At 32.8% G+C, this 24,125-nt stretch overlaps 3 protein-coding genes across 3 annotated transcripts; 1 reads left to right on the top strand and 2 right to left on the bottom strand.

Moving 5' to 3' along the window:
- Positions 1 to 379: 379 nt before the first annotated feature.
- Positions 380 to 2,054, bottom strand: LOC130891476 (exopolyphosphatase PRUNE1-like). The gene is made up of 3 exons (XM_057796259.1): positions 1,545 to 2,054; positions 1,211 to 1,482; positions 380 to 1,000 (listed from the first exon to the last, which is right to left on the bottom strand). The coding sequence occupies exons 1-3, from the start codon at positions 1,832 to 1,834 to the stop codon at positions 438 to 440; spliced, it is 1,125 nt and encodes a 374-aa protein (XP_057652242.1). The 5' UTR covers positions 1,835 to 2,054; the 3' UTR covers positions 380 to 437.
- A 1,441-nt stretch (positions 2,055 to 3,495) lies between these two features.
- Positions 3,496 to 22,134, top strand: LOC130891288 (nuclear pore complex protein Nup205). Its single transcript, XM_057795929.1, has 9 exons — positions 3,496 to 3,601; positions 3,655 to 3,818; positions 3,871 to 4,219; positions 4,274 to 4,726; positions 4,783 to 5,531; positions 7,973 to 8,267; positions 9,510 to 13,088; positions 21,784 to 21,908; positions 21,997 to 22,134. Exons 1-9 carry the CDS (start codon positions 3,592 to 3,594, stop codon positions 22,078 to 22,080), a joined length of 5,808 nt encoding a protein of 1,935 aa, XP_057651912.1. The 5' UTR covers positions 3,496 to 3,591; the 3' UTR covers positions 22,081 to 22,134.
- LOC130891289 (uncharacterized) lies at positions 14,674 to 19,080 on the bottom strand. Its single transcript, XM_057795930.1, has 2 exons — positions 18,639 to 19,080; positions 14,674 to 15,655 (listed from the first exon to the last, which is right to left on the bottom strand). The coding sequence occupies exons 1-2, from the start codon at positions 18,957 to 18,959 to the stop codon at positions 14,726 to 14,728; spliced, it is 1,251 nt and encodes a 416-aa protein (XP_057651913.1). The 5' UTR covers positions 18,960 to 19,080; the 3' UTR covers positions 14,674 to 14,725.
- Positions 22,135 to 24,125: the final 1,991 nt, after the last annotated feature.

Genomic DNA, 24,125 nt, shown 5'->3' with positions numbered 1-24,125 from the left:
AGGAAAAAACACTTGAAAGCATGCAAAATATCCCCTTTGGGAGATGAGTCCAGTTCAATATCAATAAAAAATATTGAAGACAGAGAATAATAATCTAGCACCGAGCTTTTCTTTTATTAGCTTATGAACTATGCAGGAATGACATTTTACCCTGTTTTAGTCACCAGAGTAGAAGGAAATTAGAAAGTTGATAAACTAAGCCTAAACACTCCAATCAGGTCCATAATCATTTGAAGGAATCATTCTCAATCCATAATTAGAAGAGACAAGATTGTAAATTTAACTTAAATTTATAACAATGCATTAGCCAGAGACAGAGGGTCTAACAAAGCATTGTTGTCCGTTGTTTAAGGATGTGTGTGTTCCAATACTTCATTGATTAGATAATACAAATTGGATCTTTATTAATTTATGAATAATGCACATTAGCCATAAACTCACAACTCAACTGCATCTAAAATAATTGGTATAATTTGTTTTCTACTTAAAGTGACATTTTCCTGCCTAAAACACTTGATGTCTTCAAACTCTGTGTTTATTTCTTTGAACTGAAAGTCATAACCTTTTACTTGTTGACAATTACAAAGCATTTCCAACAATTTATCCATTAGCTTTTCTCCATCAGTGGTAAAAAATATAGCAATATCTCTCCTAACAACTTCAGTAGTGTCTATTCCCATTATAACTAACAGTGGCACATTATTGTCAATAGCAAATAATCTTATAGCTTCATAAGCTCCATCTAAGTTCAGAAAATCTTCTGCCAACATTGGTAAACCAGGAACTGGGACCTTCTTTACTACTTTACAATCTTTTGTCAAAATTTGTTTAGGAGTGAGATGGGATACATCATTGTGTGCTTTCCAAATTTTTTTGTACAAATTTTCTCGTCTATCAGGAAAGTTGTAATTAGTTTCTAGATATTCAGCTATTTTGAAGTCTAACTCTTTGGCTCTCTTAGTTTCAGGGCTCAAACTTTGAGTATCAAATATGATTGTGGCTAAAATATAAATGAATTTAGAAATATAAAACAAAACCTATTTGCACAAGTCAATAATTTCAAGGATCTAATATATATAATAATTAATACAAATATTTTCTTTGGAAATAATACCACTCTCTGATCATTTCAAACGAAAAAATATTAAATAGTGTTTTCAAGAGTATGTAAGTTAGGCACTCAAATTATATCATATGAAATAGCATTTACCATATAATAAATATCCTATTTCTCTAAACAACAAGCCATCAGCTGTAGATATTATTTGATCAGCTATTAAAGTGGCACAAGAACCCACTTGTTCAATGATTAAATCAACTTTATTTTCATTCCAACTTGCATTAACATCTAGAGGCCTATGATCAATGATTTGTATAACTGTACTTTCCAATATTTTCTGACTTTCCGTTAACACATGATGATCTACTAGAGAAGTTGTAACATTTTTCGTTTTCATTAGAGTTTCAAAGCTCAACTGATCTCTAGAATAATGAAATTTTTCTGTGGATCTGTTGTTTATTGAAATCAAATGAAATATACTAACTTGTAGACTAGAAGATCCAATGGTAATCCTATTTCCTTATATAAGTAACAAGTATCTGTACGAAAAGGAAAACTTTCTTTACAGACATTCTGAACGGGAATTATGAGAGAATTGGTGGGAATCTTGGATGGTTTTTGAAAATGAAGAAAATAACCAAGAATAATAGCCGAAATACTAGAATCGATATCACATGATTCATTTCCTAAAACAATGTGGATACTTTTGAATCTGGCGAAGTTATCTTCGAGACATGTCTTTACAAACTGAAGGTAGCTAATAAAATTTTCCATGTCAAAACTTCTGGTCAACTATTGTGCTCAACTACATTACTTTGAAATATTGTGTACTTTTCTTAAATAAACATAATTGGAATGTAATTCTAATAATTTTTCAAATTATATTTTACGTATATAAGTGTTGCTATAAATACAACATATATATTATTGTCTAAATATCAAAACGTCAAAACACAAAACTTATGATGAAAACATAGAACTGACATTCGGAAAATAGGGATTATAAGACTTTTCCTTAGAACATAAAGTACTTAAACTACATTATGTTCTAAGTGCTTTCCGGAAACTATGATTCTGCTTCTGATAGATCAGTTATGATTGTGGTTCTTAACCCTGAACCCTGAAAATACTGATTTTGCATCAAATTTTTGATAATATTTTTTGAGTCATAAATCCATAAGTATGAAAACCGCAAACAGCAACCTATCAATTATGCAAAAAAACGTCAATTCGCCCTTGTATATTAAGGTAGAAAGGATCCCATCATGGCTATGAGCCAACTACTTCAATCAGTTTCTTATCAACAATGAACGCGATCCGGATTATTTTCGATGCTATTTTAAAAGTGACGTTTAAACCTAGAACGTCAGTTTAAACCACAGATGTCAACTTTTTCACGTTTTATAGATGGCGTTTACCGACTTCGTTTTAAACGTTACGTGGGGGTAGTTCAACATGAAACTGAGCATCATAACCTAGCTTTTTCAAATTGCTCACGTTTTTAAAAAAATACCAAGAGTAAAGGATTTTAGTATTGCTAAAATGACTGAATATTGTCGATAAGCTTAATGCTAATATAGTATTAGGTAGTAAATAGGGTTTTGGTTATTTAAGCCCTAATATATACCTCTATTTCGTTATGAGGATGTCACATTTACGTTGAAAGTGTAATTCATCTGTAACAACTACTCAAAATCCCAGTAATAAGAATGGGGTAAGGTGGTTGTCCACTAGTTTTAGGAAAATTTTTGTTTTTAATCCCAAAATTTCTTTTGGTGATTTTTTTTAAAATCGCCCAACTTGTTTTTATTCCCACAATTAAGTTACTTTGCCAGCTCTTTCCAATCTTTACCCTTTACTTTCCAAGTCAGCGCATCAGTTTTTTTTAATTCGAGTCTTTGTATTTATTCAAATGGTTGACTAAAAACACTAACTCTTTATCAGAGAAGAATTTTTTTAATACATATTTCTTTAATAATTAAAATGCAGAGCCAATACGAGAGAATTTTTCATATTGGGTTATATTTCCGCGCTGGTGAAAACTGACAAAAAACTCTGACTTCAACTGTGACCTGTAACATGTATCGTTGTAGAAAATAGGCATATAAAAATTTTAATGGAAAAAAATGTAAGACAACTAAATTCAAATTATTAAAGAAAAATAAAACAAGTTGATAATGGGTTTACTACAGGAATTATATTGGTCATTTTGGGATGACGTCACAAACATATGATTTATATCAAAATTATTATTAGTAGTGGTATTTTATTATAATTTTTTAGATCAAAGATATTCACTGCAATCAAAGAAGCGCTCCAAACAATCAATTTTCTATATACAAATAAAATAGAATGCTACAGTATATTTATTAGAGTTTAATTGGTTGAAGGTTGTAACAAGTTATAGGCTAAATAAAAACAAAAAAGGAGAAATTGACAGGCATAACGCGACATCTATAATAGCGGCGGTTGAAAGTTAACCTCAACAGCATTTTCTTATTGTTTTTCCTATTAATGAAGATATCACTACAATGGATGATGGTAAGATATTCTAATTAATATATAAATATAATTATACTGTAATTGTTTTTTAGTACCATTACAAAATAAAACAGAGGATTTGTGGAATCCGTACAAGGAGCTTAAAAGTAATGTTTGGAAATATTTAAATCAAAGCTCAGAAGAATTGAATACAGCCGAATTTGAAAATGTTTTACGGCGAAATAAACAAAGCTTTTTCTCACTTCTACAAAATCCGGTAAGATCTAGTCGTGTTAATATTAATCAAATAATATTTCAAACACTTTTAGCCTAAAAACATCAGTGCAAGAGAAGAACTTAAGAAAGGTATGGTAGATGGGATAAACGTTAGAGGTATTGGACATCAAATAATATCAAATGAACTCTACCAGGAAACTATAATATTGTCAGATATGTTCTCGATTAACGAACTAGTTGCATTAGATCTACTATGTACAGCTCAGATGCAAATGCCTTATTATCCAGGGCTTCCCCGAGGATTAGTTGCTGTTCTTTTATATTATGATGGTAGAAAAGCTCTAGTTACAACATTGCTGTATCTTGTACAGGCTCGTAATGGTGTACAGTGGAGTGTTTCTTGTAAACCTGATATTGCTGCTTATATAACTAGCTACACAGGTATTTATTTTACAATTATAAATGTATAATCTTCTAAATAGAAAATATCTGTAGATCAATTAATGGAAGGAGGCTTATTCAATAGAATTTTTGAATTACTAAGAACTCTTGATTTAAGCAAAGAAATAGATCATTTACAAGCCAATCTAGCTTTAGGAGGGCCAAAACATAGACGTCAAGTTATAGATATGTTCAATGATATTAGACATATCTTATCTGACATAGTATTTACATGGGCAGCTCAATGTGGTTTACCAAAAAATGCCACTGTGGCTCTTATAAATTATTTAAGGGAAACCAAATTGGAAGAAGAATCTTCAGGAAAAATTGATGATGTTAATTTATATTTACAAATGGCTTTTCTATCAGCTTTAGATGTTAGTATTTTGCATACAAGAGAAGATGGTGAAAAAGCTGTTCAATCTTTACCAATATTCGAAGATACTACTTATATTCCTACCATAGTTAACGAATTTTCAATGAATAAATCAAAATGGATGTGTGAAGGTAAATATAATTTTCAATCTGTTATTTCATTTGTAATTTTTTGTTGTTTTTTGAAGGTTTACAGGCATTATCAACATTTGGATTGGCTGTTTGTATAAGCTCATTACGTGATATACCTCAAAGTTTTCGTTTCCAAGATGCAATTAACAGAGAGGAATCATTTGCAGATACGGCAATAGAAATGAATGTTTTTACATTTCTTCACAATATTTTTCTTGAGAACAACACTATTTACAAAGAACCTTTCCTTTACAAAAGGATCCATAACTTAATGACTGATTTTATATTTTCTATGTATCCTAAAATTAAAGATTTGAGAATGAAAGCCGATGAAATTGCTAGAACTATGCAAGTTTATATAAGAGAAGGCCTAGAAGTTCCAGCAAACTTGCCCAGATATTTTGAATATTTGCTGTTGTCTGTAGGAAAAATATATAAAAATGATGTCTTAAATACTGACTATGTATCAGACTATTGGAGTCCCATTGAAATCAATCCTAATCAAATCAGTGCTTCAAGAGCAGCACCACGTTCAGTTGCTCTTTTTAAGTTTATAAGATTAGCTGGTGATGTCTTACCCACGACATTATTTGTTCCTTATTTAACCATGTTGAGTGGCTTATCTTCTTCCCAGCAAACTGCTAGGCATTGTTTCAACATGTTGAAACAAGCTGGGTTACATATTTCAGGAAATTTGTCTTGGGATCATTTCTTTGTGTCATTTTCCCAATATTATAATAATTTAAGACAAGAAGCGCCCCCACAAACGGATACTATTTACATGACAAGGGCTCCTTATCACAAGGTAAGCAAAATAATGATTGTGGTATGTCAGAGATTAATTGAGGATGGAGGTTAGTTATTAGTAGTAAGGTATCTCATCGACTTAATAAGAGTTATGGATCCCTTTTACCTATCTTTTCACATGTAGTTCTGAGATGTCAGCATTAGAAAGAAAGTGTTGAGATACTTATAGAGCTAAAGAGGATTATCAGCAAAACTGTTCAAATATTTGATTTAAAATGAAACTTTTGAACTTTTTAGATAGAATACTAATTAATTTTTAATACTGATTGCTATACTCTATTTATCATAGAAAAATAGTAAATCAAGACATATTCATGCATAGTGTACTTGATCAGAGTTGAAGCAATTAAGAAATAATTTGTGGTTTCATACAGTAGATTAATAATATCAATTATAAATAATTATGCACAATTATTACTACAAAAATATACAATGTAAACGTGAAGTTAGGAATACATACAAAGTCCAACCAAACCTTATCATTAGTATGTCCAGCATTTACCCATGTTTCATCCAGGTAGTAAATTTTTCTATTTTCTTTCCAAATTTCTTAATTTTTTCTAAGGCGAGAATCTCCACAAAATTAATTCTGCTTTTTTAATAATAAACTGTTTTTTCCTATTTTTGTATTGAAATCCCATTTCTTTCAATAAGTCCTTATCTTCGTTAACTATTATCAGAACTCTATCCACTACAGGTAACTAATTTTGAAAAAAAATTGTGCACAATTCTTCTGATAGTGCTCCTCTCGAAATCATTGATTGCATTGTTAATTGTTTTTCTTGATGCATGCTTTTTTGGGTCGGCCACTAAATGATTAGCTCTGTACTCACGAAAAATTCGGTACACTTGAAAAAAAAAACTCCTGAAATATTGGCAGTCTTGTCATCATTTTCTTGCATTTCATTTTTATAAATATTCACAATAATTTTTTTGCCAGCGGCTTTTCTTAGGCGGAGTATAGCTAATGTCAACAACTTCATCACCTGTCAGATATGTTTAAAAAAATTTTGTTAACAGACAAATACAACCTCTCTGCAGTATAATAAAATAATGCCGTCCCTGTACGACACCTGATCTAGTGGCACCGAAGCGACGCCCCCCCCCATGTGGCTTTTCATTTGTGGTTTATAATGGTACCTCTGATTTGGACAAATAACAATGCTGCTCCCCGTTTCGCCTGGGATGCTTGTTTTACTTCACTATTTTTCTTTGATAAATAGACTTTAGCGTTATTTTAATTGCTTTGATTGTATTAATAACTGATATATAAATAAAATAATAAGGGTGACTTGACTAACTGTTAGTCAAATTGCTATAAAAAATAGAAGAAAATATTTTTTTATATAAAATCCTGCCATTTCCTAAACCAACAAGTAATATTTTGGGTGGGATATATATTTTTTTCTTTCCATATCTAACTATTTTTCTATTTCATTTAGGTTAAAAGATGCTTTTAAATAAATGATATATGAACAAAAAAACCTAAGCCAACTAGTTTATCTATATATTATATCTGTACAGTTTTAAAGTTGGGTAGGTAATATCTTCTTAAAATCCATCATTCTTGTTGAAAAATAAGGCATTATATCATCATATTATTGGTATTTGTTTAGGAAATATTTACATTACCACACAGGGTGGGTTATGACCGTTTTTATAGTGGGATTTTGGCAAAATTAAACACCAAAGTGTACTAACTCTGATATATTTCCCAGCTTTCAAATAGTTATTTATTCATTGTCAGGGTCAAGTAGAATATTATAGATATTTTTATATTGCACTGCAGTTAATAAATTGCACCTAAGTAATTCCATGGAACAATTTTTTTAATCTAATACATACATAAGTAGAAACTGTTTAGGGTGAAATACAAAACCTATAAGCCAAGTCTTTAAAATCTAAGATTAATCTTAGTTTAGTCAAAGTAAGTAATGCTTGGTGATAAAACAGTATTTTGTGAACAGTTTAATATACCCTAAAACTGTTTTCAAAACATTGTAAGCTGTTAATCCATTATAATAATAGTTTTTACATCGTCCATAGTCCTGAGTCAACGTTAATGGTAGAAAAGTTTCAGTTAAAGTTTTCATCATATCAGTTTGAAAATCTTTATTATTACTTGACATAAAATGTTTTCTTCTATTAGGTCACAATCAATTACTATACTTCCTAACTCTATTGAGGTATCCTACAAAGCATACTTGAGTTTTAAAGTAATTATTTTAATGGAACTATTGAATGATTCCATCCGATAAATTGAAATACGTGGCAAAATCTTACAAAATTGACAGAATAATATTCTTCTTTTACTTCCCAGCAGCCATATTATTTTCATTTTGTCAGCATGTTGGAATGTCCTATTGTCCCCTTTTGTAACCTCCATCTCCGTATCATTGAATTGTGTATGTTATATATTATTAACAAAAACATTTTAAGGGTGTGTCTCCTCAAGAACTTGAAGGATTACATGCAGTTCTCTTACTCATCCGTACTGTGGCTGAACATGACGAATTTTCACGTTTGGCACTTTGTGAACACCCTGGCTGGTCGCCACTTTCAACCTTATTGGGATTGGTGAGTTGTTCTATACCAATTCCCCTTAAAGCAGATCTATTATTAACATTAGCGGCCCTCTCAAAAAGTTCAGAAAATGCCTCTCAGATGTGGGAAAATTTGGAAGCCTCGCAGATTTTGGTTACCATTCCTACTACATCAAGTTATGCTCCTAGAGGTAAGTCAATATTCTTAAATTTGAACAATTTCATTTCCTTGAATATCTATTTAGTTGATTCAAGGTACAATTTAATAAAACATGGTTTTTTTATGTGAATTATTTTTGATGTTTTGATATTTTATATTAGGAAAAAAACAATTATTAATTCATATTTTTTACAGTTAGATTGAAATTTATGAAATAGAATTAGTTTTGCTCAATTTGCATTCTTATAAACCTTTCCCAAAAATATAACAGTGGAGCAATTTCTAACTGACAAAATATACCTAGTTTTTAGAATACTTTCTTGTTTTTTTCTAGTCGAGGACAGAAAAATAGTTCTAGTTTTCATTTACATTGAATATTCTGGGATTTTCATCACTCCAAATTCCACAATTATATTTGTACAAACGTTCATTTTGGTACTTAGCATCATCTAATGTTATTAGATTTTTATTTGGTTGATGTCTAAACAAATCTAGTAACATCTTCTGCACAAACAATCTCTTTTAGATTGATTTATACTTAATCTGTTTTAAAAGCTTTTACAATCATCTATTGACATATGTTTCTAATAGATATTTTATAATTGTTTGTATTTAATATTTACTTTATAATTGATTCGTCATTCAAAAAATTTTTATTTGTACATTAATCACCCATTAGAATCCAAAAGTATTCTACGAGGTAATTGGCTGGCATAGAACTCATTATCTCCAATGGCATGATAAGGTCTCTTTAAATAAAAGAGCCTCCATATTTCATTCTAGATCTATAGGGAGTCGTCTTTTTAATCGTCTTTCTCTTTGGGGTTCTAATAAAGGTTGTATTAGGGGATTCTCATGTCCCTCTAGTCAAACATGATACTTGTTGCAATGCTTCTGGATTTCTTCTGAGATGTACGTTATGCTAAGATCTTTGTCTTTGATATATTGATTGGTTTTATCACAGTTTTGTAAATTGAGTTCTTGTTGTCCGTAGTTAATTTAGATTTTCTTTCTAATAACCAATCTCGAATTATAAGTGTCAATTTATAGATGGAAAACTTTTATATGAAAAGGTTTATTCAACTGGATTTGTAGTTTTATTCAAAAACATGTCTAAAAGTTTCTAGCTACATTAGGTTTAATGATCTAATTACAGTATTTACTAAAATCATAGTGATCATTAAATTAGTACAAGTTTTATGAAATGAATTATTTATTTTACATCCTTTTAAAACTTTTCTTCTAAATTCTAGTTATTTAAATTTTATTGCAGGCATACAAACAGAACTAGAAGAAATTGAATCCCGTTTGGAGGAATATCCTTTGACACGAGCTATGCTTAAACTTCTTGATGAATTAACTAATTTTGGTATACCAAGAATGCTAGGTGCAGGTCCAAGAAAACCAGGCTTCGATCCATATCTTTCCTTTATTATTAATTCGGTATTTCTTAAACACCACACCAGATCATATCGCAACCCTTCAGAAAAGTGGGAGGTCGCATACCTTTGCTTAAAACTCATTGAAAAGTTTTTAAATCAGTATGATCCTAAAACTAACGACTTTCTCGTTAGTAATTTACAGAGTGAACCATCTGCTCCAGGCTATCATCTGATGCTTCAGTTGAATAGCAAATCTGAATTATTTTATGTTTTAATGAATTTGATAGATGAGGGAAATAGCTTTTTTGAAACGTTTGTACAATTCCATTCACAAGAACCTGTGAAAAATAGCATTTTATCTTCTCTTAATATTATATATAGGGTTTTGATATTACAAAATAAGTTTTTTCGCCTACTCACCTCATCTTCAACTCCTATAGTTCTAACAAGCATGAATAAACTCTTAATGTCTATAAATAGACGTACAGGCAAGCCAGATCACTGCGTTAATATAGCGAAATTCGTAACCTACCAAGTACATATGCCAGATCATTCGTATGTTGCTGTAAGGATAATTACACATATTACAAGTTCCTGTGTTATCCATAATCACTTCATGAACATACTTTTATCCATGGAAGAATCAACGGAACTGATTAAGAATGGCTTTGTGGAATGTTTGGATAATAACTCTGATGAAAATACAGAAACTATAGAAAAAACTAAGAAAGAAATAGTCAAACTATTGAAGCAAGCTCTACCTTATAATGCTCCTAATATGTCGCATTTGTTACTGGGATTTGATATTAAAAAGGAAATTTCTAAGACTGAATTTCAGTTTCCAGGTGTTTTGGGATTTCCCAGATCATCATTCCATTCAGTTATATCCATTATGGATGCCGCTGTTCATAATAGTTTTGAAAAACCTTCTCCTACTTTATTGGAGTCAGTTTATCATTTACTGTATCTACTCGCATCCGACTCTAAAACGTCGAGTCCTGTTTTGAGATTCATAAGACAAAATAAGATGTTTTATCAGGAACAACTTATCGAAAGTTGTAGTACTATTGGAGAAGATTTAGCTGAGTATGGACAAGTGACTTGGTTACTTAAAACATTAGCTATTGAATTGAAAGTGTTGAGCCAATTAAAACAAGTTACTCATTTGAGACAATTAACTCATTTTCTTATAAATCTTCCAAGCGAAGAAAAAAATAAAGGAATGTTTGCCATGATTGAGCAAACAACAATAGATACTAAAATGATGTTGCCTGAAGCATTAAAAATGGACAATTTTTTGACCAGCTTGATACCACTATTCGAAATAAATTTATCAGCTCTTGAAACACCTAACTGGGAGTATTTTGATAGCAATGTATTATCGCAAATTTTGCAGAATTGTCAACAAAAACATCCCCCAAAAATGATAGATTTGAAGAAATTGCATCAAGTTTTGTATGATGAATTGAAAACTTTACAAGGAACAGCTGTAATGGGGCAAATACAAGCTATCACGCAGGAGATACAAAAAGTGCTTAAATATGCTCTTGAAACAAATAAAAGAAACGAAACTTTTACAGTTATCACTCGGTTTACTGATGCTTGGAGGCAAGTAGCCGAAGTTCTTGTTTTGTTTACCCCTATCGAGATCCTCTCCTCCACAGAACAACAAGTCGTCAGCATTTCTCTATTAAAACATTTATTAAAAGATATTTCTAAAGCTCAACTATTACCTGAAGTATCCAGACTTTTGTCAGGGGCAGTACTTTTACTGACACATAATCTAAGAAAATGTCATTTGCGAGAAAAGAAATTAGAAGAGATCTCAAGCGTAAATACCGAGGTGCTGGTGGATGTTCTAAAATTATATTACACCTCATTAAAGGAAATATTGGAAAATTTAATACAGTGGATAATAGTATCGGATGTAATTAATGGCGAATTGAGAGTTAATTTGTATGCGTCACTAGTATCATTTTTACAACTCACTGATAAAGATGCTCCACATGAAGATGTTATGTTCAATAATAGTCTATTTGTAACTCGATTAGATAGCTCTAAGTTGAGTATTACAGAAGAGAAAATGCCTCTCGAATTTTCAACAGAAGTGTTATCCAGTTTCGGTGATAAATTAATTGAAATAATTTGCCAGGACTGTATCGGCGGACAGGAAATTTGTAAAATATTAGCCATGTCAGGTTTCACTCACTTGATGTTAATATCTGGAAATATCAATTGGATGCTGCATCTATCTAGTAGAGGCTATTTGAAACACATTATTCAAAGCATTGAAGATAGCAACAACGAACTAAGAAATATTTTGGAGCCACAAGCAGAGTCTATAAAACCACTTTATTTGTACTCGGCGAAAATGTTGTTGTTGGCTCGTGTAGCTGGTACGAAAATGGGTAGTGAGCTACTGTTAGAACAGAAACTACTTACAGTTTTCAGTAATATGTCAGTTTTTTCATTCCATCCGGAAATTTCTAAAATTTGGCAAGCTGATGATATCTTAGAAGATTTCTTACCACCGCTAGAACAAAAATATCTTCAGCTATGGCTGCCTACTTTACATATTTGTAACGCTATTTTAACTACCCTTGGAACTGAAAATCAATCTGCCGTGGCTCAAATTATGTTCTTCTTATTAAGCCACTTGGATGTGGTCGAATTGATATTGAGATCAGGATGTCCCGATCTTTCACCAATGTCTCTGAAAGAACTCTCTTTATTAACATCTATTTTTGCCCGTACTGCTAATAACAATTTGATAAATATCCTCGAAAATCCCAACATTGTTCAAAACAATCGAGCCCAGTTGTACAGAATACAGAAATTAATGTTGTCCTTATTGCCAAAATTTATTTTGTCCGAAGATAACGTTAAAAAGTTGACGAGTCATTCTTCTCATGAAACTGTCACTTTCCAAACGTCAGATAGATTATTATACGCGATGCAGATCATCTCTAATCTTCTCTGTTACTCCAGAAATATCGTAGCTAATAATGGTATCGAACACACTGGGATCGGAGTGCTCTTTTATCCAACTTTGAGCGATCCCTTGTTGAATAACATAAGAAACGTACCGAATAACAATGAACAAGAACCTTCATTGGGCATAGTCGTTCAAGAACTAATTAGCGTCGTTAACTTTCATCATCAAGAAAAAGTGACTCACGATCTTTTAGTAAGAAAATTGAGGGAAATACCGGATATGAATTCAGCTGAATTGCGTCCTTACATTAACGAATCTATTGAATTGAGCGATTTGTCCAGTAAGAGGGAAAAAGCGTACGAGGTCATATCAGATAAATTGGAAAAGAAGAAAAAAGAAATCAACTATTGCGCTTTTATCATTGAAAATTCTTTGTATATTATTTGGACACATCTGGACTTTTATATGCTTAAGGCGATTCCTAGAACAAGAAACTTTATGCAATTTCCGATGAATCCATTGCTGAAACCAGATAGTAAGTAAAGTTTAATTTTTTCATAAATTTTTCGTCAAAAATTCTAGATAGTACGGCAGCTACGGGTTTCATACTCCCCTCAGTTTTAGAGCATTTTCCTATATTTTTCGATGTGTAGAATCGATTTTTCGAGGGTGCCGAGCATAAATCTGGTCGAGTAATTTTTTATAAATGATTTAATTGTTTTATAAAGCTATAACTCTTAAACAAAGAGATATATGAAAAAAAGTTTCATATAAAAAAGATTTGTTGTAAAAAGATCTACGAAAAAAGTCTTTACAGTTTCTTGCAAAAAATCTCTAAATTATTTAAAACTTTTATGACGGAAGGTTTTCTTGCTGGCAGTTCCTGTGCCTCACAAGGATGCTCCCAGATGTACCTGTCCAGACCTAGAGATGGCAGTAGTTGAATACAAATACTACTGTATTAGGAAGTAAACAATCTATACAGTATATATTTCAAGTTTGAAGACGCCACGTTGTTTAGTATTTCTTTGACAGCCATCAATAGTGAATGTTTTCAGTGAATTTGTGAACATGGAAAAAAATGGTTACCGTTATGTGATACAATACTTTTAATTGAAAGGCATTAGCCCAACTAATATAAAAGCTGAACTAGATTCTACTCTGGATGAGACTTTTCCATCGTTATCAACAATAAAATATTGGATAGCAGAGTTTTAACGAAGTGGTACGATCTGCGAGGACCAGCATCGCAGTGGTCGACCTAATGAGGTGACGACTCCAGAAATGTTGAAGAAAAACCACAAAACGGTACTGGATGATCGTCGACTAAGAGTACGGGAGCTAGCAAACAGTAGGCATTTCAAAAAGTGCGGTACATCGTATATTAAGTGAAAATTTGGACCTGGAACAAAACCAGCGTCATGAAGATGTTTACATCGAGTGTATGGCAATATTTCATAGAAATAAAGCCAAAGTTTGAGCCGTTTTATAACCATCACTTCACTTCATGAAATAGGAGAACCGGCTCCAAAGAAGACCGTTCCACATGCACGTGGAATAATTTCCATTTACTATCTTGAAAGAGGAAAAACTATCAACGGCGAATATTATGCGAACTTATTGCAACGTTTGAATAAAGAAATAAAGCGAAAACGGCTGTATTTGGCTAAGAGAGAAAGTGTTGTTTCATCAAGACAATGCCCAGACTTAAAAAAATGACTTGATTGTCAAAGATTTTCCAACAATGAAAAAGTGATGTCGGCAGTTAAAGGCTACTTGGAAGAGCTTGACGACTCTTCTTCTTTTTATAAAAAGGAAAAGTGTATGGAGCTAAAAGGAGATTACGTGAAAAATAAATATATTTTTTTCCATTTCCATTTTGTGTTTTCTTTGTTGGGACAGGTACTTCTGGGAACTTCCTCGTATATTCCTGCATATTCGGGGTGAATAACCACTATACGTATGAATTCTCAATTTGAAGGACTCTCTAAAACTAGAAATTGTTTTATTCCTTCAATAAATATCAGGACATTTTGTTCTATATTGTAATTTCTGAGATTCTATAGTGTCGTTTTGATAACTTTTGTATACAGATTTAATAGACTAAAAACTACAAAAGGTTTGAAACAAATATTAATTTTATTTAGGATAATACAGCAAACAAAAATTTCATTACAATTTTGTGTTATTTCTACAAAAACTAGGATTATGAAGTTTCTTTATCAATATATTTGGAGAAACAAGTGATTCGGGAAACTTTAGTTTTTGGTTTTGTAACAAAAATTGTTTCGTCGGTTTCGGAATATTTTTAATTTGCAAACGTCCTTTAAAATTTTGTACTGGAGTAATTTTTTCTTTGTCAACTTTTTTCTTTGATATAATTTTACCTGTGGTCATTTTTCGGGGTTTGTTTTCTTTACATTTATTCAATTCGGATTTTATATGAAACATTCGTTGTGTTTCCGCTCGAGTTTTAGAGTCGAAACTTTTTCTTTGTTGCGGCTCAGCCGTATGGGGTTTTTGACCCAATCGGAGTTTGGTATTGAACACATCTGAAGGATTAAATTTTTTCTTTCTGTTATCTACAGAATGCGATTTAATGCTGCTGATATTTTTATCTATTATTTGCTTTAGATTGTTAACGCTTCTCTCCGAAAACGTTACCATGTCTATTTGTCGTGAAGGTGCTTCAATATCAACTTGTTCAAAATACTTTTGCGCCGGTACCGGCTCGACATCTTTGGTAGTTTCCCAATTACTTAATTTTGTATCGTTTAAATCTTCTGTTGTTAATTTCTCTAAATCCTCCTCAGGTATTTCTTGCAGACTTTCTTTCTGTCTCATAAACGTATTTTGGAATATAGTTTTGATCTCTGTATCTATTTCGTGAGCATTATTTTCCATCAAAGACAAAGTGGATCCATAATTTCTGTCGATTTGTTCTTGAAAGCTATTTTGTTTCATTCTATTTTTCGAATGCGCTAGTTTTATCTGTCGTCTTCTCTCTTCCAGCATTTTTTGAATTTGCTTGAGTTTTTTGGACGTATCTTTAGTTCCTTCCATTAATAATTTAATGGTGGACGCTGGTCTTATCGCTTTCCTCTACAAAAAGAAAACATCTGTCTTATTTTAGCTCATATCAAAACCCATTTGAAATACAAGATAACTAAACGCAAGTGAAAAATATTGATATTTAATTAATGTAACTAAGTAAGATTAAGTTCGAGGGCCGTTTTTTTTCAACCTCCGATAGGCTATAAATAAAAGACAAATTCATATAAAACAATAATTATCACTTACGGTTACTTTTCGACGAAGAGATTGAGACATTTGTCATATCTTTTCAATACCCTCTTCAAAGAGTACAAAACAGACCTTGAAACTTCTGGAAATTCCGTAAACAAAGCAGTAATGGCGAATCTGCGGTTTTCTTTAACCATTCTGTCAACTCGTTGAACCAGGTCATCTCAATCGATAGATTTGCGTCGTTGGCCATCTTCATCATGCACATCATTACGGCCATCTTTAAACTTTCGACAGCATTCACGCACAACACCATCATTCATGAGTTTTCCCTATAAACATTCTCCGATGGATTTCTGCAGTACTATGGCCTTCAGCCTGTAGAAAACAAATCACATTGCGCAATTCACACTTGGTGGGAGCATCAATAATGGCAGATATGTTTACGTGGCTGTAGCGCAACGCCGACTGACGCCTGAATGTCAACAATGGCGGAGTGTGTAGTGCAAGAGCTTTGCAGTCGTCTATAACGCATGCCCGCGTAGCATCTGCACGGGGTGATCGGAGGTTGAAAAAACGGTTCTTGTATAAATTTTTTCTTCCTTTTTGATAATTCAATAATTATATTATTATAAGTTTCACGCGTTTGGTGCAAATATCTTATTAAATTTATCCCCTTGGATTCTTGGTATCTTATTATTCTCAATTTAGTGATAATACTTCAATTGAAAGCTCTAGTCAATCAATATTTTTACCGTAAATAGAACCTAGGTGTCTTGAACGAAAAGAAAATGCATGATTTCGTATTGCAAAAATGGCGTGTGAATATTAGACAAATAATTGAAAAGACATTTTCAGTAGTCTTCCAACGCATTATATACAGAGTAAGGAGTGGAATCATCGAAGTTCATCACCGCCCAAAATATTCAAAATGCAACCTTTTACTACTTGTAAGGGTGCCATAGTTACAGCTTCTTATTTTGCCAATTTAGTTCTAAAAGTGACGTGAGACGACATAAGAAAGCTAAGGATAAGACACCCAGTCACAGATTTGCCATTGCAGTAGCCGCTATATCGACAGGCTTCGAATTAGTTGAGCATTCATCATATTCTATTCAACTTGAAAAAAAATAGTGTGAAAAAAATTCGTAACCCGAATGGTATGTGCGGTAAATCAGCGGTTAGTAGAAGAAGAAAAAAGAAAATATCAAGCCGAAGAAAACTCCTGGTTTTGAATTAATCACAGAAGAAATACTAAACATTTCTTGAGCATGTACCTAACCTGTGGAAAGTACCTGAAGTCATAACGGTTTCCAAACCAAGGAAACCACCAAACGTAGTACCTTCATATAGACAAATATCATTACATTCATTACTACCAATAATGTCTAAGCTATTTAAGATAAAACTGCTCAAAGATTGATTTCTATACTCCAAGAAAGATTTAATATGTTCACATCAGTTTGGCTTCAGGGAAAGTCGTTCCACTATACACCAAGTACTCAGGATAACCGATGTCATAGAAAAACTACTTAAAAAAAGTAGATTTGCTCCTCTATATTCTTTGACGTGATTTAGGCATTTGACAAAGTTTAGAATGCATCAAAATATTTTCTAAGCAAACACTGATATTGTTATATATGAGAGAACGAGTTTTCAGAATGAAACCAGAAGATGCTTACTCAGACTTAAAGATTGACGGGCTGACGACACAGCCATCCAGGCTATGAAGAAGCAGAAATGAACCAACAGACAATTAATAAAATCAATTGTTGGGCAAATAATGGAAGAATAACCTCTAATGAGGTACATAATACATGATAGAGCAGTATTTGCAAAAACTATTCGACAGGCAGACGTGGCTCATGAACACCGAGTTCGCCTGCAGACTCCAAGAAAGTCAATTTATCGGAACTTCTTCCTTTGGAGACGTACAAGCCTGTGGAATTAGCTACCAATGCCCGTCTTTCCCGAACACTACAACCTACAGAAGTTTTAGATCAATATCCCCAGGCACCTCCGTACAGCAAACACTCCTCGAACTGCTCTAGTGCAATAGGATTTAACCTCTTGTGCTTGCTTTTTATATAAAAAAATTAAAATAGATGTCACATAGGAAAATATGTTAGTTAACACTAAATAAAAAGTTGCGCTGGAAAGGTCGGACCAAAAAGAAATGAGAACGCATTATATAATGAATTAATTTACGTAAACATCCCGAACAAGGAAAATCAGTGGTTAGACAAAAGACAATTATCAGAACCGGTCTCAAAGAGAGGTCGATGCGATTGGAATACTTGTGTGTCTGATGAAATTATGCGGGACGATTAGGCGAGTCCATTTCATCGTGCGAGAGGGAGGACGCGATGAAATGGTCTAATGCTTAAATGGTCTAGTATGACAGCCTGTAAACTGAGATAGAAATAGTGTAGTGTGCAGACACCGTTTTCTGAAAAGCGCTCCAGGCCAACCTGAACTTCCACCGTATCCAGCATTTAATTTGGATCTTGCACCGTCAGATTACTATTTATTCAGATCTATAGCGGATTTCTTGCGTGAGAAAAAACTTGAATCCAAAGAATATGTTGAAATTGCAGTCCGATAATTTTTTGCATCCAAGCTCAATTATTAAGGTCTTAAAGAGCCTGGTTAACGTTGGGTTAAAAGCAAAGAATACAATAGACTAGACTTCGCATATCAAGGCTTTCTTTTTGTATGATTATTCAATGAACATTAGAAATCGATATTATTTATGGGACACCCTCTATATTTATCGTCTCTTTCCAGAAATAGAACTAGTATGTATTTGATTATGAAAAATAGAATATTAATTATTACTAACCGTGTAATTATTTCCTGGATTAACTTTTTTTTCCAACAATTTAGATGGATGGGGATGCAAAATAGCATGTTCTGATCCCAGCTTCGGCATTTCTATTCTAATCATTTTTATTTCGCTGTTAGATGAAAATCCACAACTTGGCAGTATAGCTTTAAGTGACGGTTCATTTTTAATCTGTTTATTTAGAATGGGCCCATACACTTTTTGAAATTCTTGAAAATTGTTTGTTTTAGATTTGTTTTGGAAATTGTATGCGGCTTTCTTGGGATCTTGAGTTAATTTAATTTTCTTATTGAAATGCGGCTCTTTTGGTTCAAACATTATTTATAGATTATTTCTTTTTACATTTTGTGCATGTAGTTTTCTAGAAGTACGGTACACTTTGAATTTATAAAATAATTATGACATAAAGACGTTTAGCTTTTGACAATATAATTATGCAATCTCTCCCCATCTCTAATTCGATTATTTTATAACTGATTTATGTTAATTATATTTATACACAAATAAAGGACACCCGCTCGGTTTTACTTTACGACGTTACCTATCTACGGGGTGTTGTAACAAATAAGTAGGTCTTAAATTGAACCAAATATTCTGAAATAGAAAATAATTTGATTGACATAACTTATCTCAATTAAAATAAACATACAAAAAAGTTACTGGCTCCAATCTTTTTTTATTCAATTCTACTTGAATTCTTCAACATTTTGTAATGAAATCTTATAAACTCATAAAATCACACGAACTTTTCTATGGGTTATAATTACGATGATTGTATGAAACCTCAACCTGAAGATGTCAGCACTTATCAATATCAGTTAGGAAATATATTCACGCATGTGTGAGAGATTCTCACTAAAATATCAGCCATTTTGGACATCTAGTTTTTGTTTCACAATCATTTAAGTGGGTCGTTGTGAAGATTTTTTTAAAAATGAAAAAAATTCAGTATCGAACTGTCATTAAATATTGGTTTTAAAAGGCAATACGCTCACACAAATGAAAGAGGAGATAGACATTGTGTATGGAGTCTCTACGCTTTCATATACGACCGTAAAATTTTGGACAGGGGTTCGAGACGGCCAAAAAACTGAGACCATCAGCGAAATTAGTATGAGAAGGTTAGAGAGAATAGAAGAGGCTATCGGCATAAGAAATTGAATGCATTTAACACACCCTGAATGAAGGACTATGCATGCGTAAGCTATCCGCGAGTAGGGTCCGCGTTTCCTAATTTTGGTCCAAAATCGTATTCGAGTGGACATTTCTCCGGCCTTATTGATGGGGTTTAAGAAAAATGACTTGGATTTTTGTCGTCGATTCATAACTGTAGATAAAACATGAATCTCCCACTATACGGCTGAAACGAAAAACTAATCAAAACAGTGCGTTGCAAAGGATGAGCCTGCTCCGAAAAGCGGCTCACGCAATACTTGGAGTTTGCGAAAATTGGGTAGAAAATTCAAAATCCATAAGAAATATGTAAGCAACATTCTAAAGGAACAGAATGTAGTTCAAAAATCAAGAAAATCGGCACCGAAATATTCTGAGAAACAACAGAGAACAAAAATCAAAATTTAGAAGGTTTGGAAATTATTATAGACGAAGAGTCATACTTTTGACGAGAGAGAAATGACGAATAATAAGACATATTCTTGTCAAAAAAGTGAGGAAGTAAATTTGAAGTATTTCAAAAGACACAAAAAGTTGAACTCGAAAGTATTGGTATGGTTGGCGATATCTTTTCGTGGTCGATCTTCAGCATAAATTGGTCCTTATAGAAATTCTGGAACCGCCAAAATATATGAAAAAGAGTGTGTTAGATCTAGATTAATGCAGTTCATAAAGAAAAAGTATTCTAAAGGAAATTTTGTGTTTCCATAAATGGCAACTGCTCATTATACAAAGGACTTTGTGGGAGCCTTTGCAGAGTTAAATATTCCGTCTAGGAATGTTTCTAATGTGCCTCAACTGAGGCCAATTGAAGGTTTTTGGCGAAATTTGAAACGAAACGTATATTCTGAAAGTTGGGAAGCAGCTACACATGAAGAATTGAAAATAAATTTTGATCAAACTTCGAATTCAGTATTTCATAATTTAATGCAATATTTGTAAACAAAAGTTAGGAAAGTGAACTGACTGGATGCTGATTCAGTTATATAAAATTTGTGAAATTATAGTGTAGTAAACAAAGAGTTTGTACGGATTTTTTGTCCCCATGCCTAATTATTTGTGACATATCTGTCAGGTACGCACGCACGCACGCAAAGCAACATTAATAAAGTGGTTTTAATAAAGTTAGTCCGATCTTTTAATAAAAAAAGGCATTAACTTGATTGAATCAGGCTTTCATGGTTCTTCTTTTGTTAATCGATGGCTACTTGTCTACAAGACTACTATGTTTCATTTTCTCTATTAGAACGATATTGTATTTTTAAATAAAATCTTGTCTAATAACCCTCATAACTACCACCACTTATAAAAAAGATAACATTTCAGATTAGAAATACCAGGTATGTGTCGAAAGCGAATGCACTATTGAGTTTACCGTCCGCGTTTCCTCCACGCACTTCACGAGGATAATTTCGATCGCAGATTGGAATTTTGCTTGTGGTACCTCGGATGCAATTGGATGATCCGCAGTTCCAACATTTTATGGATGAAGTAACCTTCATACTTGAAAGTACAGTCAATCCGCATAATTGCGTGTACTGGAATGAACAGAATCCTCACGTCTTCGTTGAATAAGAATTAAATCTGCCTGGGGTGTATGTGTGTGAGAGCAGGTATCCATGCGGGAGGTTTCCTGTGTCTATACTTTTATGAAGGTCACGTGACGAGCTAAAATGATCTGGCTCGAAGATTTACGTGGGCAAATGGATAACCATCAACATGTTGAGTGGCCGCACAGTCATGTGACCTGACACCCTGCGGTTTCATCCAGTGGGGCCTTCTCAAGGGCCGCGTTTTTGCAAGAGGACCAAGCACCTTTCCTAACCTCCTAAATGCAATTGAAGATATAGTGACCCTTTTTTAATTTTTTTTTAATAAATTCATTTTGACGGTACTTTTTTTCTCTTAATGCAAATTTGTTGACTAACTTACGCCGACTTCTATTTATATGTATTATTTGAAATTGCAGCTACTCTTGCATCTTCCTCGGAAGCTACGTGGAAAGTCTCCACAGATCTTATTAGCAGTTTGAAACAAGGATTGGTTTCCCTCTTTAATGACAGTTTCACGAAAAGATTATTGGAAACGGCACAGGTAATTAAAATTACGATTTTCCATTTGATATTTTTTCAAATTATTGACGGTAGAGCGTGGATTAGTTGAGTTATGTATATTTTTTCAGGATCGTAACGATTCCGATAGAGGTTTTGTCGAAACTTTATTAAGAAAAATCAAAAGGCTTGTACAGTTCGTTCCAGTTAAATAATTTTGTAATTTTTTAGTATAGTGTTATTTTTTGTAATAAATTTTTTATTCTGTCTTCTAGTTTTATTTTTTCTATATTTTCCTTTTCATTGTGAAAAACAATATCTATACGACCTTAATAAACTAATTATTCGCCAAGGAATTGTCTGCAGGAGTTAATTCGGTAAATATTGAATCTCTACTTGCTTAGTCCCTGAAGTTTCACTTCTTGCCGCTGACATATGTAGTCCTCTTTTTCTGATAGAAAGAGAGGGAGGCAAAAATTAAAATTCCAAAAGTTTTACCGCCAAAAAGAAGAGTTTTGCCCAACTTTCACGCGCTTTTTTTTGAAAATTTAACCTAATTACATTATGCTTTACTCTGTTTTTTCCAATCATTAAGCAAACGATTCAGAGTGTCCAGTTTCAAATATCTCGGTTGCTACATTACTGAACAACTGGATCCCGATAAGGAAATAAAATGTAGAATTGAGGTAGCTCGTACAAGAGATCACTCTTCTCTAATGATAATTTAAAATTTCAACTCCGGAAATGGAGGCTCAAATGTTACATATGGTCAATTCTCTTAATAGGTGTTGACGCATATCTACCATTAATCGCTTAGAGGCTTTTGAAATGGGTTATATAGACTAATACTCAAGATACCGTGGACAGTCCTTAGCAGAGCAAATGCGGTTAGTGAGTCGTGGATAACATTAAATGTAGGAAAATAGCTTATTTGGGACACATAATGCGTGGTAGCCGGTTTAATATCCTCCAGTTGATTATGATAGGTAAAGTTGAAGGTTGTAAAGGAATTGGAAGGAAACAAGCCTCTTGGTTAAAGATTATGAGAGAATGGATTGGGATAAGAGAAGCAGGACAGTTATTTAGACTAGCTCAAGATAGAGTTTTTCCATGCTGATCGCCAACGTCAAGGGGACTTGATATGACACGCTAAGAAGAAAGAGATATAATATTTAACAAGTCGACACCAATATGTGCCTATGCTGATGATAAGACACTATTAGGAAGAAGTAAAACTAGACTGGTAGAGTTGTTCGAAGACATAAAATAGAAAGCGGTCCCAACCCATAATCAATGAAACTGAAACGCAGTTTATAATCGTTTGCGTTAATTTAATTAAAATTATGGTCCTATTGGTGCTTCATTATCTATTTTTTTTGTCAAAGACATTCATTTCAATAAAAAAGCGCTCGAAATAAACAACTCCCTATGCACCTATAGATCATTTCGACGTCGACCATATTGTGGGGACAAACAAAAACTTTATTTCATTTGTGTATAGAGAATTGATTTTTTCGAGCGCTTTTTGATTGAAATGAATATCTATCGCCAAAAAAATGAAAACAAAACACCAACATAACATTGTTGAGGAGGCTGATGCCCCCACAGGACTGTAGTGCCGTGTGGTAATATATGTTATGTTATTACCATAGACCTAGAGACTGCGTGTTTCATAATTTTTATATTAAAAAGTTGTCTAATGTAGAGCTATCTTTGCTCCACTGTGCGGTAATTGGTGATGAAGAGAAGGAATACTTTGGCAGAGATATATATAGCTTAAGTTTATATCTCTTTCTAATATTGGTTTGGTAACACAAATTTTATCGAATGTACAGTCTAGTATTACTATGTCTATGGTTATCACATACCGGTATACAGCATTGGTGTCTTCAGCATCGATGTTCAAATATTTATGTTAATATTAACTTTGAACTGTATCATTTCAGGCGTTTTTTAATATTATAATTTTTTTCTTCTCCTACCTTATAGGAATCTCTGCATTCTGCATAAGGCAGAGGTTATGTTGAAACTTCTTGGGTAAAACAAAATTAAACGTTTAGTTTTTTTGCAAAGCTGTGGACGGTAGAAAAAAGCCGCAGCTCTTTTTTATTCTATTTAGAAAACTAGTGGCAATAAATGAAACTGAAGATCAGGCCTAAATTGACACTTCCGAAGATGATATTTTGGTTTTTGAAGCGCGTTAAACCATGTATTAATGCATTAGTATTAATTAAAGAAAATGTTGAGAATTATATTTCAT

This window comes from Diorhabda carinulata, chromosome 3 (genome assembly GCF_026250575.1).
Source record: "Diorhabda carinulata isolate Delta chromosome 3, icDioCari1.1, whole genome shotgun sequence".
Classification (NCBI taxonomy): Eukaryota; Metazoa; Arthropoda; class Insecta; order Coleoptera; family Chrysomelidae; genus Diorhabda; species Diorhabda carinulata.
The sequence above is the reverse complement of the archived record's forward strand: the minus strand, read 5'-3'. Positions and strand labels throughout refer to the sequence as shown.

What these genes read in the sequence shown, in the direction of transcription:
- LOC130891476 (XM_057796259.1), bottom strand. Translation starts at nt 1,834, where the DNA reads ATGGAAAATTTTATTAGCTACCTTCAGTTTGTAAAGACATGTCTCGAA. An exon ending in TTGGATCTTCTAGTCTACAA is followed by an intron (nt 1,483 to 1,544) that starts GTTAGTATATTT and finishes TCATTATTCTAG; the next exon opens with AGATCAGTTGAGCTTTGAAA. An exon ending in AATAGGATATTTATTATATG is followed by an intron (nt 1,001 to 1,210) that starts GTAAATGCTATT and finishes TTTATATTTTAG; the next exon opens with CCACAATCATATTTGATACT.
- LOC130891288 (XM_057795929.1), top strand. An exon ending in CAAGGGCTCCTTATCACAAG is followed by an intron (nt 5,532 to 7,972) that starts GTAAGCAAAATA and finishes AAACATTTTAAG; the next exon opens with GGTGTGTCTCCTCAAGAACT. An exon ending in ATCAAGTTATGCTCCTAGAG is followed by an intron (nt 8,268 to 9,509) that starts GTAAGTCAATAT and finishes ATTTTATTGCAG; the next exon opens with GCATACAAACAGAACTAGAA.
- LOC130891289 (XM_057795930.1), bottom strand. Translation starts at nt 18,959, where the DNA reads ATGTTTGAACCAAAAGAGCCGCATTTCAATAAGAAAATTAAATTAACT. An exon ending in ATCCAGGAAATAATTACACG is followed by an intron (nt 15,656 to 18,638) that starts GTTAGTAATAAT and finishes TTCTTTTTGTAG; the next exon opens with AGGAAAGCGATAAGACCAGC.